Source organism: Mus musculus, chromosome 13 (assembly GCF_000001635.26).
Source record: "Mus musculus strain C57BL/6J chromosome 13, GRCm38.p6 C57BL/6J".
NCBI lineage: Eukaryota > Metazoa > Chordata > Mammalia > Rodentia > Muridae > Mus > Mus musculus.
This window is the reverse complement of record NC_000079.6, coordinates 67,470,315-67,489,010: the sequence shown is the minus strand read 5'-3', so window position 1 is coordinate 67,489,010 and position 18,696 is coordinate 67,470,315. Positions and strand designations below refer to the sequence as shown.

Genomic DNA, 18,696 nt, shown 5'->3' with positions numbered 1-18,696 from the left:
TGAAGTATGGATTATGGTCTTTTCAAGTTATGAAATTGATAAATTCATTACACCCTCTGAAAGCTTGACACTAGTTGACTTAGGAGATGGATATAAGACTTGGTACTTGGAAGGTATGGTATGATTTAAAGTGATAGAACTGAAGCCAGCAAAATGGGTTAGTGGGTTAAATGTACTTTGCAACAAACCTGATGACTGGAAAATTTCCCCAGTACCCATATATTAGAGAAGGAAGAAACCCGCTCCTGAAAGTTGCCTTCTGACCTCCATGTATGGGCCCACACTGACAGACATATGTACATGCACAAATAAGAAAGTTAAAACATGTTTGGTTTTTTTTTTTTTTTTTTTTTTTGAGGCAGGGGGTGGGGGTTTGAGACAGGATTTCTCTGTATAGCCCTGGCTATCCTGGAACTCACTTTGTAGAACAAGCTGGCCTTGAACTCAGAAATCCACCTGCCTCTGCCTCCGGAGTGCTGGGATTAAAGGTGTGTGCTACACACCCAGCTAAAACATGTTTTTAAGGTGTGTTTGCATTCAAGTAACAAGGGATGGAGAAGGGATCTTTACCTTAGATGCCAAGAGATGAAATCTAGAATCACATGGTAGACAAGCCTCAGGCCATCTTATGGAAGGGTTTATCCTGATTAGTTTGTGGTCAGAAGACCTGTGGATAGTGGGTGGACAGGTAGGTCCTATTTGTTGGCTGGGATCCTTGATTGTATAAGAAGGAAAGCATGAACTGAGAGCAACCATTCGTCATTCGTCATCTGTCTCCATCTGCTTCTTGACCGGAGGCAACGTGAGCAGCTGCATCAAAGTTTTTGCCGCCTTAACTTTATCACCATGGTTACCAGTAACTTCTAGCCACAGCCAGATCAAACCCTGGGTCTTGTAGGTTGCCTTTGTCAGGTATTTTATGATAGTGACAGGGTAAGTTACTTAGACTGCATGCCAAGAAAGAGTACCACTTTGACATTAACACATATGCGGCAGCACTTTATTTCCTCTTTTAATTTCAGTCTACCCCCTTACTACCCTACCCCCCCTTAAGAATGTCACCTTTCTTTTTATACATGTACCCCCCCCACACACACATACACCCCCAAACACAGTTACCACTGACACAGCATCAGTATGACCTCTGTACAAATGAATGGCCTTTTTCTTTTACAGTAAAAACTTGAATGCTTTCTGCGGTTTGATTGTATGTGCACTGTGTCTGTATTGTTAGTTACAAGGATTCCACATCATCTTGGTTGTCACCATGGCCTGCCTTGGAACCAGTTGAAACACAAGCTCCTGGGAACCCTTATAAAGTGCTTTCCTTAATTATACTAAAAAGGATGTGACCCTAAAGCAGGGCCGCACTTCTTTGTCGATAATCCACATAGAAGGATATTGCAGGAAGAGTATTTGCTTCCCCACTGCTTGCCCCGGCTCTCCATCCACTTGTTGCCTCCTTTCTTAAATCCAGAGTGTTCTGGATTCCATCAGAGACTAAAACCCAGCAATTCTTCAAGTATCCAGAATTCCTCAGCGCCAGATTGGAACTGCAGAGACATGTTGCCCCTGGTACTGATAGTTGCTAGGTTCATTCACTTTTCATAGTGAAACCACCACTGTTAAGACTACCTGGACTATATCCCGTAAGCCAGTTTCATGAATTCTTCTAACTATATGCATTTCATTGTGCTAGTCCTTTAGAGAACCTTACAGTAGTTGCTCTATAACCCTTTTTGCATTTTCAATTTAAAGTAATATCATCTAGCTTGAATACTTTGTGTGTTTGCACGATGAGAGACATAGATCTCATTTCACTCATTTTCCAGGGCATTGTTATGGAAAATATTTAAAAAGTCAATCGCCATCTCTCCTGCCCTGCCGGTCCATGTTCCCACTCTAGTACCGGTACTGGCGGGCCACAACACTATGTCCTGGCAGGGTCCAGCTCTGCGCGTTCTCACCACTGAGCTACTCTCTCCCAGCTACTGAATTCATCTTCCACGCAACACCCCCACATTCCCACGATCAGCCATCTCAACACCGTTACCCAGTAGAAACAAGACTCTTAAGCTTAATTATCCAATCAGATTTATATAACAATAAGATCACAATTTACAAGATGCCAATACAATAATTTCAGAGCCAATTGATAAAGCTTTAACCCAATTATTCTAACCTTGTGACAATCTTAGCTACTTGTTGCTGTTTAAAACCACGTGGGATCAGGATCATCTTCCTGTTCACCTGCTTCCTTGTTGCCTTCTCCCCTTCTCCCTTCCCCTTACCTCTTTTATCTCTCCCTGTTCCCCAAACTCCTAGCTCCGCCTCCCTTTTCCTGTCCAATCACAGGCCTGTCAGTGCCCTAATGTGATTGGACAGAGAAAATCCTGCAACAGGGCATATCCAGTTTTGACAACAATATTTGTTGAAAAAAAACCTATCAGGTCCAGTCCTGGTTTTTATACTTTTTGTCAAAAATAGCATGTCCATTGCATTAGCATTTATCCTTGGGTCTTGTTTTACAATGCATTGTCTGTACTTTTTAAAAATCTTAATGTTTTATTAATTTCAAGCAGTCCTCATTATAGCTTTGTAGTAGAATTTGAGGTCAGCTAAGATTATATATATATATATATATATATATATATATATATATATATATATATATATATATATATATATATATTTTTTTTTTTTTTTTTGAGACAGGGTTTCTCTGTATAGCCCTACCTGTCCTGGAGCTCACTCTAGACCAGACTGGCCTCGAACTCAGAAATCTACCTGCCTCTGCCTCCCAAGTGCTGGGATTAAAGGCATGTGCCACCACTGCCCGGCTAAGATATATCTCAAATGTCATTTCTCTGTCGTTGCTTTTTTAATCTCTGTTCTTTTATGTGTCATTGTATTTTTTTCCCTAGTTCTATGATGACTAATATTATGGAAAGTCAGAAACAAGAGTGAGGCTGTTGAACAGTGTATTTATGGGTATTAATTAAACAATGTATAAAATACTTAGAGAAATTAAGATTGCAAACAAGATGGCCAGGGACAGGAAATGAACTATTATGGAAGCTTGCTGGCCATACATGCCGTAAAACATGGTTTTGAACACAAGAATACATGTAAATGTGAAAGATAAGTAGATGGCTGAGGAGTAAGCAAACGCAAATCAGATCCATATGAAGCAAAATCACTGAGTTCCACTTTGTGCTTCAGATTATTCAGAGAATCTTACAGACTTCTGTTCATCAGGTTCATGTAAAGGCCAAGTTCCAAAGTGAGGTACAGTAACTAAGAGAAATATTTCTGAGACTCACTAAAACTAACTTTCTTACATGTAACAGTAATCTTCAACTCCAATAGTCCCGTACAAAAACACATACAATCCAGTTATTATATTTATAAGCAATAAACCTAGATTGGCAGAACTATACTAACTTATCCCCAGCTAGGAGACCGTTGGTTATCTGCAGTTTCTCCTGGTCACGTGGTTCAGCTCCATCTTAGCTGCTGCTTCCTCCTCTCCTGTCATCTCTCCCTCCCCATCTCTCGCTCTCCAAGATCTCCTCTCTCACCTTTCCTCTCCACGGCCCAATCACAGGCTTTTGCTTTTATTGACCAGTAAATGGGGAGAAGATTCACAGGAGAGCACCTGAGTACTTGATCCACCACTCTCCCGGGGGCCACCCCTCTTGAGGATGCAGAATTAACATGAAAATTCAAACAACATCAGGACAACCCACAACACTTACATAAGCTAAAGGTTGAAAATATGGACAAAGGATCTGCGATGGATCTGGGCGATCTTTACTGATAAACAACAGAGAGGAGGACTTTAAAATTGTTCGATACTCCGGAGGCAGAGGCAGGCAGATTTCTGAGTTTGAGGCCAGCCTGGTCTACAAAGTGAGTTCCAGGACAGCCAGGTCTAAACAGAGAAACCCTGTCTCGAAAAATCTAAATAAATAAATAAAATTGTTCGATGATTTAGTCTGTTTCTCTTGACTAACCTCCGACACGAATGGATTCCAATATTCACATGAAAACGATTTCCTGCAGTGGCTTGTGATCTGTGTACGGCTTGTAGTTGATTTCTAGAAGAGCCATTGCACAGGGCATCCAGAGTGATGGCGCTTAAGCCTTGTGGTGATCTCCTGTAAATAATCCGTGATTGTTACCTAAAATCCATGGCATTGTCTTCTTTGGGAATATCAAAAGCTTAGCATAACCTCAGTTATAAAACAATCCTGGTAAACCCGACACATTGGCTGTCAGTCCATCAGAAGCTGATTCCCCGGCGGCTTTTGCTAAAGCTTATCACATCCTGGAGTGTCTCTATCTCTTACCATCTTGGTAACTCAGTACACTGACAAATATTCACACAGGGTGTCAATACAGGAGAACGCGGCTCACTTAAGTATGTGCAGTACTGGGTATTAAGCCAAAGCCTTGAGGCAGTTTCCTCAAATAGCTGTAAATTTCACCGGAAATGAAGAAATTAAGAACTTTGCCAAGAAAATCCTCTGCCCCTTTAAGCTGGACCACAGAAACTGAGGAATGCACTCGGCTCGTTAGAACTGGGCTCAGTTCGTGGCCTCCATGCTTCTTAACTAGGCGACACTAACTAGGTGACAGACATCAATGCAGAAATCCAGGACCATTTTGTAGTACAACTCACTCTCCTAAGACTCCTGCAACGCCATCGCACAGACTTGTGGGAAATGTAGTCTGTAGCACGGTGACGTCACAGATCGGTACTTTGGTAAACAAGAGTTCAGCTTTTGGTAAGCATGTGCGGCTCTTATCCAAAGCTGGGCCAGACTCTGGTCCTGCTGTGCTCTCCCGTTGGATCTCTGACATGGAGGTTGGTCCAGGGTTCAGTCACCCCAGGGTCTGTGCGGGGTGCATAGGTCCGGAGGGAACAGGGACCGGGTGGAATGGAAGCTGGGAGGAGCTGATTTGGAGGAGCTTTCTGGACAGGGCTGGTGAGAGGGCGCTGCGGGGGTTAGTGGGACTGACCTCTGTTTAGACCGACAGAATTCAAGGAATGGAGAAGCTTGTAAGTTCAAGGATTGCCTAGGCAATGTTGGCTGGGTGAAGGTCTTTGCCTGGTCATGGTGATTCTGGGCGTTCACTTTCCAGCTTTCTGGTGGAAGTATTAGCTGGGTCACTCTCACGTGGATGTTACTGGATCGCTCAGTATGTTTAGATAAGAGGAGATCTGGTCCTTTCTGTACTTTATGGCTGTCTGTTACGGAGTTCAGGACCACTGAGAAAGATCACCAAATAAAACTAGGAATTAAAAGGTAAAAAACAAACCAACGAAACAAAACTGCTTTATTTAGAGCCACAATCTCCTTTGCCAGTTTGAGAACTGCTGCAAAAGGGTAGACAGGGGTTGGAATTCTTTAAGTCACAAAACACAGTTGTCTCAACTTGGGATGGTCTGCTTCATAAGGCATTATATTTTTTGTTTGTTTTCTGAGCAAGCACAGCTAAGAGAGATTAAAAAAAGCAGAATGCATGTCCGGTTACTATTGTTTGCTGTTTGTTTTTGTTGCTGTGTTGTACAACGCTCAGTTGGAAATGGAGCTAGTCTTTAATTCATCGCACATGCAGTTATTCTTGTCTTGCTTTGAGGTGACAGAACTTGCTAGGTTCCAGGGTCAGAGTCCTGAAGGGAGCATTGGTGTACGTGATATTTATCCCACTTTCTTTGAAATGAATTGTGGATTTAAAGAAGATTCACTTGGAATAGGAATCCCTCATGGAGGCTGTTCAGTTCCTCACTTGAAAGTAGCTTGACACCCATGTTTGCTAAAAGGATATTGAGCTGTTTCTCTTTTTTTTTTTTTTTTTTTTTTTGGTTTTTTCGAGACAGGGTTTCTCTGTATAGCCCTGGCTGTCCTGGAGCTCACTTTGTAGACCAGGCTGGCCTCGAACTCAGAAATCCGCCTGCCTCTGCCTCCCGAGTGCTGGGATTAAAGCCGTGCGCCACCACGCCCGGCTTGAGCTGTTTCTCAATGGAGGATTAATTAAAATCTTCCTAAGAAAGACAGATTTTAAAAAATTGCCTCCAGGGTTAGGAACCTTAGAGGTTGTAAAGCATGGGATTGTAAAATCTGTCACAAGGTGTTAACAAAGGACACCAGAGGTGCCCTCACTGTAAGATTGCACACACACTGCCTGTTTCAGTTCCTGACCCTTGGTCAAACTCTTTCGTAAATGTACAGTTCAGATTTGTGGATTTTGTGAATGAGCTGTCTGTCCTGACTGACAAACCTGTTGAACCAAACATCTGTATTTACAATAAATTCTCTGGGCTTTCAGATATTGTGGCTTCTCTGTTCTCTCCTATCTGAGAGACTGGAAGTCTGGCCCTGCTGTGAAAATTTTTTTTTTCCTTCAACATCTCAATGTTAGCTTCTGGTTTTCAACTTCATAACAAAATGTCTACCACTCTGAACTGAATCCTCACACTAAGGCTCCCAAAGGGAGGCAGAACAATGCCATCACAGGATACTCTGAGCTTTGTTCCAGCAAGGTTAATCCTACAGTGCTGAGTGAAAAATAATAGAAGCTACCAACTCTCCTGTTCCACCCGAGACTGTGAAGTTGAGAGCGTGTGAACCCCTTCCGGGATGGAGACATGAGCTGGTGTGAGGACTGATGTGGGCTTAGGGATTTTACTGATTTGAGGGTGGTGAAGGTCTATGGAGGGAGCTCTGCTCACCCGACAGGCTGTGTGCATTTCTCTCCATTCACAGCCTTGTGTTCCAGGCTTCTGTATAGTCTGGTATTTCTGTTCAGCCAACTCTGTCACTGAATGTGGCATGCAGGTTCTGTGATGTCCCTGAATGTGATGTCACTGAATGTGGCAGGTTCTGTGATGTCCCTGTATAGTCTTATGGAAGTGTTTCTTCAATACTTGCACTATAACATAAACATTGAAAATGGAATTGGGGAGCTCTGGGTCAAACAGGGCACATTGCAGACTCTTCACCCTGTCTGTTGTGTGGTCCCTGTTTTCTCCACTTCTCAGTCAAACCAATTGTTTGTGACCAATTGGCTTATGACATTGAAGTCTATTGGTATTTATATTATTATTAATTGTTTAATCAATTAACAGTGTGGAATCATTCATTAGTCGTTATTTCAGGAAATGCTGTCCTTCCGGGATGTGGCCATTGATTTTTCTCCAGAAGAGAGGGACTACCTGGGTCCTGCTCAGTGGGATCTGTACAGAGACGTGATGCTGGAGAATTATAGCCACCTTGTGTTCCTGGGTGAGCACTGCGTCTATATTGAATTCTTTTTCACCATCAATGTTTAGCTTCCTCCTTAGGTATAATGTCTCACTGAGCTTTCTATTAAGGCTTCCTTTTAAGGAAACATTGGAGAGGCTGACACATAGTAAGAAACAGCTTGCTGTTATTTCTGTGTCTGTACCTTGTCTGTGTTGGGAGGATATTTCCTTCACTCTAGTGGGAAGCTTAGGAACTTAATGAAAGTATTTCACAATTCAGTTTTTAGGGTTTCCCCTTTAAATGAAAATCAGAATCTGCAGATTGTAAACCCCCCACAGTATTTTAATATATCAATCATAAACATGTGATGAATTAATTTTTTATAATTTCTTTTATTGCATCACCTCTTTTCTTATCATCAGTGTTCTAGACAGAACCAGCCCATTCCCAGTAAAGGAGCATTCAAACAGTGTTGTTCTTCTCTTTTACAAACAGGTCTTGCTGTTGCTAAGCCATACTTGGTAACATTTCTGGAGCAAAACCAAGGGTCTTCAGGTGTGAAAAGCCACGCAGCAGCCACCATCCCAGGTGTGTAGAAGCAAGTGGGTCAGAAGATAGATGAGACATCCAAAGATACAGGAAACAAAACAAAACAAAACAGGATTTACCATGAACATTGAGACATTTGTTGTGGTAGAAATTATTTGTAAGGTATTGCCTTAAAGTCTTTTGCTATCGTGAAAAGACATCTCTGAGACACTTGTGATGGTTTAAGTGTCTAAACTTTTTCCTTCCTTTCTTAGTGAACTCTGCTCATAAGCAGACTGACCCAGGAAGAACTCCCCATCCTGAAGGGAGGCATTGGCCCTAGGCTGTTTTGGGTTGGGAGACTTTTACTGACTGCTTCTAGTGCCTTAGAGGTTATTGGTCTATTTAAATTCTTTATATGATCTTGACATAAGTTCAGTGAGTTGTATCTATGAAGAAAATTGTCCATTTCTTTTGGATTTTTCCAATTTTATGAAGTACCAGTGTTTGAAGTATGACCTTATGATTCTTTGGATTTCCTTGTGTCTTTGGATTTTCCTTGTGTTATGTCCTTCTCCCCCCACCCCACCCCCTTTTGATTTTGTTGATTTAGATGTTCTCGTTCTCTCTCTCTCTCTCTCTCTCTCTCTCTCTCTCTCTCTCTCTCTCTCTCTCTCTCTGTCTTTTCCTTAGTTTGGATAAGGGTTTGTCCATCTTGTTGATTTTCTCAAAAACCAACTCTTTGTTTCATTGATTCTTTTTATTTTTCTTTGTTTCTGTTTTATTCACTCCTGCCATCTACTCCTCTTGGGTATGTTTCCTTCCTTTTGTTCTGGAGCTTTCAACTGTGCTGTTATGTTGCTAGTATGAGATCTCTCCAGTTTCTTTTTGAAGGCACTTAGTGCTATGATTTTCTTTTTAGGACTGCTTTCCTTGTGTCCCCTGTAAGTTTGGGTGTGTTGTGCATTCATTTTCATTCAATTCTAGGAAGTCTTTCCCTTTAATTCTTACTTTCTGCCAGTAGAGAGTTTTCAGTTTCCATGAATTTGTAGGCTTTCAGTTGTTATTGAAATCCACCTCTAATCAGTGGTGGTCTGATAGGATGCAGGGGGGTATTTCAGTTTTCTTGTATCTTTTAAATCTTGCTTTATGATACTATATGGCCAATTTTTGGAGAATTATCTAAGATGTTGAGAAGGTATATTCTTTTGTGTTTGGGTAACATGATATATATATATATATATATATATATATATATATATGTTATATTTGATTCGTAACATCTGTTGTCTCCATTGTTTTTGTCTGGATGACATATCTATTGGTGAGAGTGAGGTATTGAATCTTCCTCTGTTAATATGTGAAGGTCCATGTGTAATTTAAGCTTTAACATAGTTTCTTTAGCAAACATGGGTGCCCTTGCATTTGGGACATAGATATTGAGAATTGAGATGCTATCCTGGTGGATTTTTTTCTTTTGATGAGTAGGAAGTGTCCTTCCCCATGTGTTTTGAATAATTTTGGTTGGAAGACTATTTTGTTACATATTAGAATAGGTACACCAGCTTGCTTTTGGGCCATTTGCTTGTAAACGCTTCTTCCAACACTTTACTCTGATGTAATGTGTATCTTTGATGCAGAGGTATGGGTTTTTGTTTTTTTTTTTTTTATGCAGCACAAGAATAGATTCTATTTTTGCATTTGTTTTGTTAACCTGTGTCACTTTATTGTGAATTAGTTCATTAATATTGAGAGACGTTAATGACCAGTGATTGTTGATTGTTAACTCCTGTTATTTTGTTGGTGGTGGAAAAGGTTGTGTGTGTGTGTGTGTGTGTGTGTGTGTGTGTGTGTGTGTGTTTAGCTTTTGATTTTACTGGCATGGCATTTTTTTTTTATCCTCCTCGGGGTGGAGTTTACCTTCTAGTGCCTTCTATAGGACTGGATCTGTGGATAAAGATATTGGTTAAAATTGACATTGTCATGGAATATTTTGTTTTTTCCCTGTATGGTGATTGAAAGTTTTGCTGGATATAGTAGGCTGGGATGTCATCCGTGGTCTCTTAGATACTGCAAGACATCTTTCCAGGTACTTTTAAATTTAGAGCCTCCTTTCAGAAGTCAGGAGTAATTCTAATAGGTCTCCCTGTATATGATACTTGGCCTTTTCCCATTGCAGATTTTAATATTCTTTCTCTGTTCTGTATGTTTAGTGTTTAGTTTATTATGTGGCATGGGGACTTTCTTCTCTGGTCCAATCAATTTGCTGTTCTGTAAGTTTCTTGTACCTTTAAAGACATCTCCTTCTTTAAGTTAGAAACATTTTCTTCTATAATATTGTTAGAAATATTTTCTAGGCCTTTGATCTGGGATTCTTCCTCTTCTATTCCTATCTTTCTTAGGCTTGGTCTTTTCACGTTATCCCAGATTTTCTCAAAGTTTCGTGTTTTTTTTTTTTTTTTTTAATTCTGTATCACTTTCTTCATTCATACCTTCTACATCTGAGATTCTCTCTAGTGTTCTGCTGGTGCTGCTTGCATCTGTAGTTCCTGTTAACATGCCTAGATTTCCTATCTCCTGGATTCTGGCAGTTTGTGTTGTCTTTATTTCTATTTTTGTTTTCGAGTCTTGGAACAGTTTCATTCATTTCCTTTACCCCTTTGTTCGTTCATTTATTTATTTATATTTGCTTTCCTTAAGAGATGTATTGATTTCCTCCAATTGTATTTTTATGAATTTCATTAAGGGATGTATTCATTTCCTTTTTAAGGACCTCTATTTTAATCTTCATTGGTGGGTTTTAAAGAGTTTTCTTCTTGTGCTTCAGCTGTGTTGGGAAATTCAGGGCTTGCTGTAGTAAGATAGCTGAGCTCTGGTGGTGACATATTGCCTAGGCTGGTGGTTTGTCTTTACACTGGCCTCTAGGCATCTGGGTTTGGGGTAATTAGAAGTTTAGGTGCTGATTTCTGCATTTGTCTTATTACTTCATGGGGTTTTTTTTTCCCCACCATAGTTTCTATTTTCTTTCTGCTCTTCTGGCCTCAGTGGCCTATATTTATAGTGGCAGGTTAGTCTACTGGTTCATGATGGTGCTTCCATTGGGGTTTTGAAAGCCTGGGTGATCTCCAGGTTTGTGGGTGCTGGCATGGCCTCTAGGGTTCTGGAGTTTTGCCTGGAATTCCAGGTCCAGTTGTGGCCTCTGGTAGAGCAGTGGGCTTCTGCATGTTTTGTGGACTGGGATATGGTGATGAGGGGAGTGTGAGCTGTTCTAGCAAAGCAGTGTGTACTCTGAGGAGTGGTCTCTGGGCATGGTATTATTTGGGGTTCTGGGTAACATCATGGCCTCTGCAAAAGCAGGGGGCTTGTCCTGTAGTTGTCAGCCCTACAATTTAAATTTAAGAAGTCAAAACAATTTTATTTATAGAATTTTATAACATTATAAAATTTTAACCTGATATTCCAAGTTATATTTCAGGTAGTAAAATGCTTATTTGCAGAGTCCAATCATGAACAACCATTGTGGCTAGTCCTATAGGAAGTATTATGTCTTCATTTAACATGAGTCCAACAGAAAGAAAGGAACATGTGGTCTCTTTTAAAGATCTCCTGTTGATCTTTTTCAACTTCCTTCTTGAGAGTATAGGGCCATTGGCTTATGGATATGTTCAGTAGTCATTGAGTACAAATAGTTACATTAGCTGTCTCCATTGCTTGAGACATTTAGGATATCAGTGCAGAATCTAAAATCCTCCTCAGCATGAGAGCATCCATCCTCCTGTACTGTGAGATTTAAGGGGTAAATCAGCTTCTCTTCGCATAAGGAGTTGAAGCACCTGGTCTGGCTTACAGGTCAGAGGGAGACAGGCGCAGCAGATGCTGGCAAGTCCTATTCCCCATGCATCCTTATCCTGTGATTTCCCAATGCAGCCTTATCCTGTGATGAGGCTAGCATGCCATTTACTCTGATAAGTTTGTGTACTGGCTAGTTTTGTGTCAACTTGACACAGCTGGAGTTATCACAGAGAAAGGAGCTTCAGTTGAGGAAATGCCTCCATGAGATCCAACTGTAAGGCATTTTCTCAATTAGTGATCAAGGGGGAAAGGCCCCTTGTGGGTGGGACCATCTCTGGACTGGTAGTCTTGGGTTCTATAAGAGAGCAGGCTGAGCAAGCCAGAGCAAGCAAGCCAGTAAAGAACATCCCTCCATGGCCTCTGCATCAGCTCCTGCTTCCTGACCTGCTTGAGTTCCAGTCCTGACTTCCTTTGCTGATGAACAGCAGTATGGAAGTGTAAGCCGAATAAACCCTTTCCTCTCCAACTTGCTTCTTGGTCATGATATTTGTGCAGAAATAGAAACCCTGACTAAGACAGTTTGTATGCCATCGGATGGCAAGTGTTCTTTCTATTTGAACCTTGCAGTGTCTTGCCTTGCAAGTGTAGTGTGTAGCTTTAACCCTTTTCATTCATGCATTCAGCTTCAATAACTGTTTTAAGTACACTTGATTTTGAATATTTTTGGATATTAAGGAAACTTTATGTTAAACTTTGCTGTGTTTGAGATACCTGCCTAATGCTTAACTTTGGCATGTGCAGAACACTGTCTAATGGAAGGTATAAATTTGTCTCACCTTCCAATATTTTCTTCTTTTTTTAACTTATTTTATTTATTTATTTATCAGTTATTTATATATGTGAGTACAGTGTCACTGTCTTCAGACACACCAGAGGAGGAAATCGAATCCCATTGCAGATGGTTGTGAGCCACCATGTGGTTGCTGGGAATTGAACTCAGGACCTCTGGAAGAGCAGTCAGTGCTCTTACTCTCTGAGCCATGTCTCCAGCCCCCCAATATTTTCTCCATGAATGAATTACATTTGTATTTATCATGAATACAAATACAGTTCTGGTCATATTAAGGATAGATAGTCGTTGAAAATGTGACTCATCCTTAACTATACTCATTATTAATATTACCTTTGTTGTAACACCTTACAATCAATTAGTGGCTCTCATAGGATTACAATGTAGTAAATGAAAGTAATTTATCTCTGTTAAAAATTTCAGCCTCAAAAAAATCATTCTTTTGATACCATGACATTAGTGGTTCTCAACTTTCATAGTGCTAGACCCTTTAATACACTTCCTCATGTTATAGTGACCTTAACCACAAAATTGTTTTCTTTGCTACTTCATAATTGTAAATTTGCCTGTCAAGGAGTCTTGAAAACTGTGAGGAGTTGAGAGGTGGACTGCAACAAGCCCAGTTGGGGCGAAGAAAGGGGGTAGTGGGGAGGTGGGGGTCATGATCTGGCTTAACTCTGAGTAAGTGCCAGGAGTAGGAATGTCTTCTAAGGGGACTTAGGCACTGTAAGACTCTGTATGACTAAAATCTCCCCTACTATGATACTTGATGAAGGAAACACTCTTTCGTCATCCAAACTGCTTTATTCATGGAGGATAAAGATGCATTAGTCTTACTTAGGGTTGAACAGGGATTAAATACCTTTTTCAGAAGGGATTCCTAGAAAGGGAAGCTCATTGATTAAACACTCAGGGCCTATCTAGATACCTCTTTAGCATGGATAACTCTAGATTCTCTGCTAAGTGACTGGTTGCCATGGTCCTCTTAGTAGGGTGTCCTCGTCATTAGGACAGGGACCTAGTTCTAACTCTGCTGTTCTCAGTTATGATTGATTGGGGTTCTGAAGTAGCTGCTACTTCAGCAGTTCTTCTGTGTAATGACACAGTCCACTGCCTCACAATTTGTATTAGTGAGTCATCTCATCAAACTGCTGTGTGAAGTATAAAAGTATCTTCTAATTTTTTCCTGTGACATATTCAATAATAAGGATTTAAATATATAATAAATCTTGTTTTTATTTTGATGATGGCCCAATCTCACAATCACAATCGGCTTTCTCTTTTCCAGGCTACACTACTTGATACTTTCATGGGTGTCCAGCTATATCATATTTGTATTGTTTAGTAGGCTTATTGCTGTTACTAAAATGACCTGACAACTTACTTAGCTATTTAATTTTGAAAAATATGACATTATGTCTATGTTTCATTTGGTTCTACACTTATTCCACTAGAAGGATAGATCAGATCAGCTACTATATACTATATTTTTGACTTATATTTAGTGCCTACACCAAATTAGATTTTCATTTATGGTTAAATATATGTGAGTAAAGGTCACTATTTTAAAGATAAGCATCCTAAGTATGATGAATACTTCTCACATTTTGTTCATATGTGAACTCTTGCTCAACAGGAACAACAGGCAATGAATTTAACAATCACAATGAGGCCATTGATCACAGCTCTCTAAGTATGCAATGCCAGAGAATTCATACAGGAGAGGAACCCTACTACTTTGAAGACTGTGGTAAGGCCCTTAGTTCTCAGGCAACACTTTCTGTACTCCAGAGACGTTATAGTGGAGACAAACCCTACAAGTGTAAAGAATGTCATAAAACACTTAGCAGTCGCTCATCACTTTTAATACACCAGAAATATCATACTGATGAGAAAACCTACAAGTGTGAAAAATGTGGCAAACGGTTTTTGCGTTCCTCACATCTTCAGCATCATCAAAAAATTCATACTGGAGAGAAACCATACAAATGTGAAGAGTGTGACAAAGCCTTTCTTCATCACTCATATCTTAGGAAACACCAGGCAGTTCATACTGGAGAGAAACCCTACAAGTGTGAAGAGTGTGGAAATTCATTTTACTATCCTGCAATGCTGAAGCAACATCAAAGAATTCATTCTGGAGAGAAACTTGACAAGTGTGAAGAATGTGGGAAAGTATTTTCCTCTGCTTTCTTTCTTAACCAGCATAAAGGAATTGATTCCATAGAGAAAAGGTACAAGTGTCAAGAATGTGGCAAATCTTTTTGCTATCGTTCATATCTTAGGGAACATTACAGAAGGCATTCTGGAGAGTATCCCTACAAGTGCGAAGAATGTGGCAAAGGGTTTTCCCGTTCCTCAAAGCTTCAGGAACATCAAACAATTCATACTGGAGTTAAACCTTACAAGTGTGAAGAGTGTGAGAAATGTTTTTCCTCTTTTACGTCCCTTAAAAGACATCAAATCATCCATTCTGAAGATACTCCCCATGAGTGTGTAGAATGCGGCAAAAGGTTTTCTAGTTCTTCCCGCCTTCAGGAACATCAGAAAATTCACACTGAAGAGAAACCATACAAATGTGAGGAATGTGACAAAGCCTTTCTTTATCACTCGTTTCTTAGGAGACACAGAGCAGTTCATACTAGAGAGAAACCCTACACGTGTGAAGAGTGTGGGAAATGTTATACCTCTTTCACATCCCTGAAAAGACATCAAACAATTCATTCTGTAGACACTCCCCATGAGTGGGTATAATGTGGCAAAAGGTTATCTTGTTCTGCATGCCTTCTGGAACATCAAAAAATCATAGAGGAAAGAAACCATATCAATGCGAAGACTGTCACAAAGCCTTTATCACTCATTTCTTAGGAGACACAAGGCTGTTCATACTGAAGAGAAAACCTCCAAGTGTGAAGAGTATGGCAGATGGTTTTCGTTTTCTTCAGCCCTTAGACAACATCAAACAATTCATTGTGAAGGCAGTCCCTGCAAGTGTGGGGAATGTCACAGAGCCTTTTCTACACTGTCTACTCTTACAGAACACAAGTTTGTTCATTCTCTAGAGAAACTGTTGAAGTAGGAACAATGTGGGAAAGCCTTGTCTTCTAATTCTTTCCTTTTTTTTTTTTTTTTTGGTTTTTTCAAGACAGGGTTTCTCTTTATAGCCCTGACTGTCCTGGAACTCACTTTGTATACCAGGCTGGCCTCGAACTCAAAAATCCGCCTGCCTCTGCCTCCCGAGTGCTGGGATTAAAGGCGTGCGCCACCACACCCGGCTCTTTCCTGTTTTGATACAAGTTGAGTCATACTGGAGTGAAATCTTACCAGCGTGAAGAATGTAGGAAAATGTTTGACTCTACTTCACAACTGAAGAAACAAACAAACAAACAAAACTCAGTGTTAAGAGAAAGCATGGAGTCAGGCATGGTGGCGCACACCTTTAGTCCCAGTACTTGGGAGGCAGAGGCAGGTGAATTTCTGAGTTCGAGGCCAGCCTGGTCTACAGAATGAGTTCCAGGACAGCCAAGGCTACACAGAGAAATCCTGTCTCGAAAAACCAAAAAAAAAAAAAAAACAAAAGAGAAAGCATGGAAATGTGATGGATGTCGAAGAGCCTTCTCCATTGACTGTTACCAGCTATAGTAGTTCCTACTGGAGAGTAACGCCACAAATGTGAAGAGTGGCAAAATGTTTTACTCTAGAGCTTAAATTCCAAAATATTCACACTGGACAAAAGCCATACAAGTATGAAGAATGTCTCCTTGCGTCTCTTTACCCCTGTGTGCCCAGTAATTATTTTGAAATGTTAACTATCTATTATCCACAAGCACAAATGCTATAAATATGATCAGGTGACAGTAAAAACGTATCTTTGATGAAATCTCTCCACTACTCTATAAACCAGTGGAATTGGAATATACCTAGATTGATAATTTCTTTCTTCTGTGACCGTCAATATACCATAAAACTGTTACCCATCGTTGTTTAGGTTACCTGAATCTGAGTACTGGGCCATGGTATACTTTGTTGTTTTCTTCATGGAGACATGCAAGCACCTGTAATGTCTCTCATGGGTTTTGTAGGAAGCTCCATAAACTCATATTTTTCATCAAGTTTGACTCGTATGAAATGATCCGCTTTGGTCCCACCCAGCCTGAGGTAAATGAGAACTAGTGTTTGTCTTCCCAGTAAACCCCAAAAGAAGAGATTGTCAGTTGTGTTTGGTTCCAGAATAAAGAATCTCTGATCTGCTTTAAGTTCAGAAAGTGTTTATTGTGTGTGTGTGTGTATGTATGTATGTATGTATGTATGTATATGCTATTTATAAATATGCTAATTATAATGCCTAGATGAACGTTAAGGCCTAGGTATATGAATGTTAAGGCTTATGTAATATATAATGGCTAACCTGCCATTACAAGGAAGCTATCATACCTTTCTGCTATGACTAGGAAACTTGCTAACATGTGACTGGTTAAATATTCTGTTATATTCTCTGCCTTTGGAAACTAATCGCTATAGAAGATAGTGGAACTGTTTGCATACTTACCCACAATAATCTTAGATCCAAACCAACCATCCAACAGTACTTCCTGTACCTGTGTATAGGTTTTTGTGGTATAAGCTGCTCCTGGAATGGACCCGATGTAAGAGATATAAAAACTATTTAAAATAAGAGTTCTATTTTGAATCATACTTGAGTAACATTTACATTCCCAAGACCTCCCGAGGAACTGACATCTTACTTGGCAGAAAGAGACATGCATGTGGGTAACTGACATCCTGGTTGCCAAGTTAAGACATGAATGTTAGACCAAGTAAGTCCCTGACACAGTGAAATACTTCAACCAATGGGAACAGGGTAAGTGCACAACAAAGACATATTCCTAAGGAAACCCCCTATCCCTAATTCCTAAAGGTAAAATAACTTGACACAGATGTTTGTGGATTTGGGGCTTTAAAATCCCTGTAAGATCCAAACTCCATGTCATGGTTAATTTCCCAAATCTGGACTGCAGCTGTGGCTGATGGGGTCCTGGGGTGTATGCTCAATAAACTGTCCCTGTCTACTGTCATTGGTGTTCGTGTGGTTTGTGAGGTGACTCCTGGACCCCACCGTTATCAGATGCCAGGTTAAGAAATATGAAGCATTGCATATATGGTTCTTACTTTACTCTTGATAGGTATCCCCATGAATATCTAAGACTTTCTCACATGGGTTTGTTCACTTGCCAATAATGAAGTAAAGACAGAATTCTCATTTTGTGAACTTTGGCTGAAAAATCCAGTGGTGCTAACATAGGGAATGCTACTGTAATGGGTGACTTTTAAAGTCATGCAGCTTTCTATGTCTGGTATCATGAGTGTAAAGTAGTAAACATTCTTACTCAACTATGAACCTTGCAGTATAATAAGGAAGATGTGTCTTTTGGTGCAGTGGTGGCCTGATCGTTATGGCAGTAGCCAATCATCTTCTCATTGGATTTAAAGCTTATCCCGTGGGCTGTACCTAATAACAGGTCCTACAGTGATGAGCCTGTTATTCTGATTGGTGGGCATGGTAACTAAATGAACCCAAGTGCTTTTATTTACTATTTTCTTTTTCTACCGAGATCCAGGCACCTCTCAAAGTCTGCCAAAAAAAATGTGAATTGTGTGGTAGAAGGACAATAATACACAAACTCACAATTCCTCAAAGTATAGGGAATATACCCTGTGGATGCACTGGCATAATTGGGACACCCACATCACATACCTAATGCCAAAACTCAAGCATCTAGGAGGGAGAAAGATATTGAGATGGACAGAGCCAGAAGTAGTGAAGTCTACAGTGAAACAGCATTGGCCAGAAATGTCACTGCCATTGCCTGCATGAATCCACTGTGGATAGTAAGTACGTGGACATGTGCAGAAAATAAAACAACTCATAAAGCATGCATGCATACATGAAGGCCTTGTTATGCTACTCCCTGAGTGGAGCAACTATTGGTAAATAATAGCTCCTGTGGGAGACAGTCGGTCTGAGAGGCATCTAAGTTCCAGTCCATTGTCCCAAATCCCTACACATAGAGATGTCACTGGATAACATTAAGAAAAGCCCATGAGGGCTGGTGAGATGGCTCAGTGGGTTAGAGCACCCGACTGCTCTTCCGAAGGTCCAGAGTTCAAATCCCAGCAACCACATGGTGGCTCACAACCATCCGTAACAAGATCTGACTCCCTCTTCTGGAGTGTCTGAAGACAGCTACAGTGTACTTACATATAATAAATAAA

The 18,696-nt window shown here is 40.4% G+C and overlaps 1 protein-coding gene across 7 annotated transcripts; it reads left to right on the top strand.

Annotated features, from left to right (window-relative positions):
* Positions 1–2,769: 2,769 nt before the first annotated feature.
* Zfp874b (zinc finger protein 874b) lies at positions 2,770–17,498 on the top strand. Of its 7 annotated transcripts, XM_030247318.1 has the most exons (5): positions 2,770–4,870; positions 7,154–7,292; positions 7,749–7,841; positions 14,060–14,173; positions 14,457–17,498. In XM_030247318.1, the coding sequence occupies exons 1-5, from the start codon at positions 4,865–4,867 to the stop codon at positions 14,537–14,539; spliced, it is 435 nt and encodes a 144-aa protein (XP_030103178.1). In that variant the 5' UTR covers positions 2,770–4,864; the 3' UTR covers positions 14,540–17,498. The 7 variants fall into 7 exon arrangements, with proteins under 7 accessions (XP_030103178.1, XP_011242838.1, XP_011242837.1 ...); XM_011244536.2 differs by having other exon boundaries at positions 2,770–4,790; positions 7,166–7,292; positions 14,060–17,498; XM_011244535.2 differs by having other exon boundaries at positions 2,770–4,790; positions 14,060–17,498.
* The last annotated feature ends 1,198 nt before the right edge of the window (positions 17,499–18,696 follow it).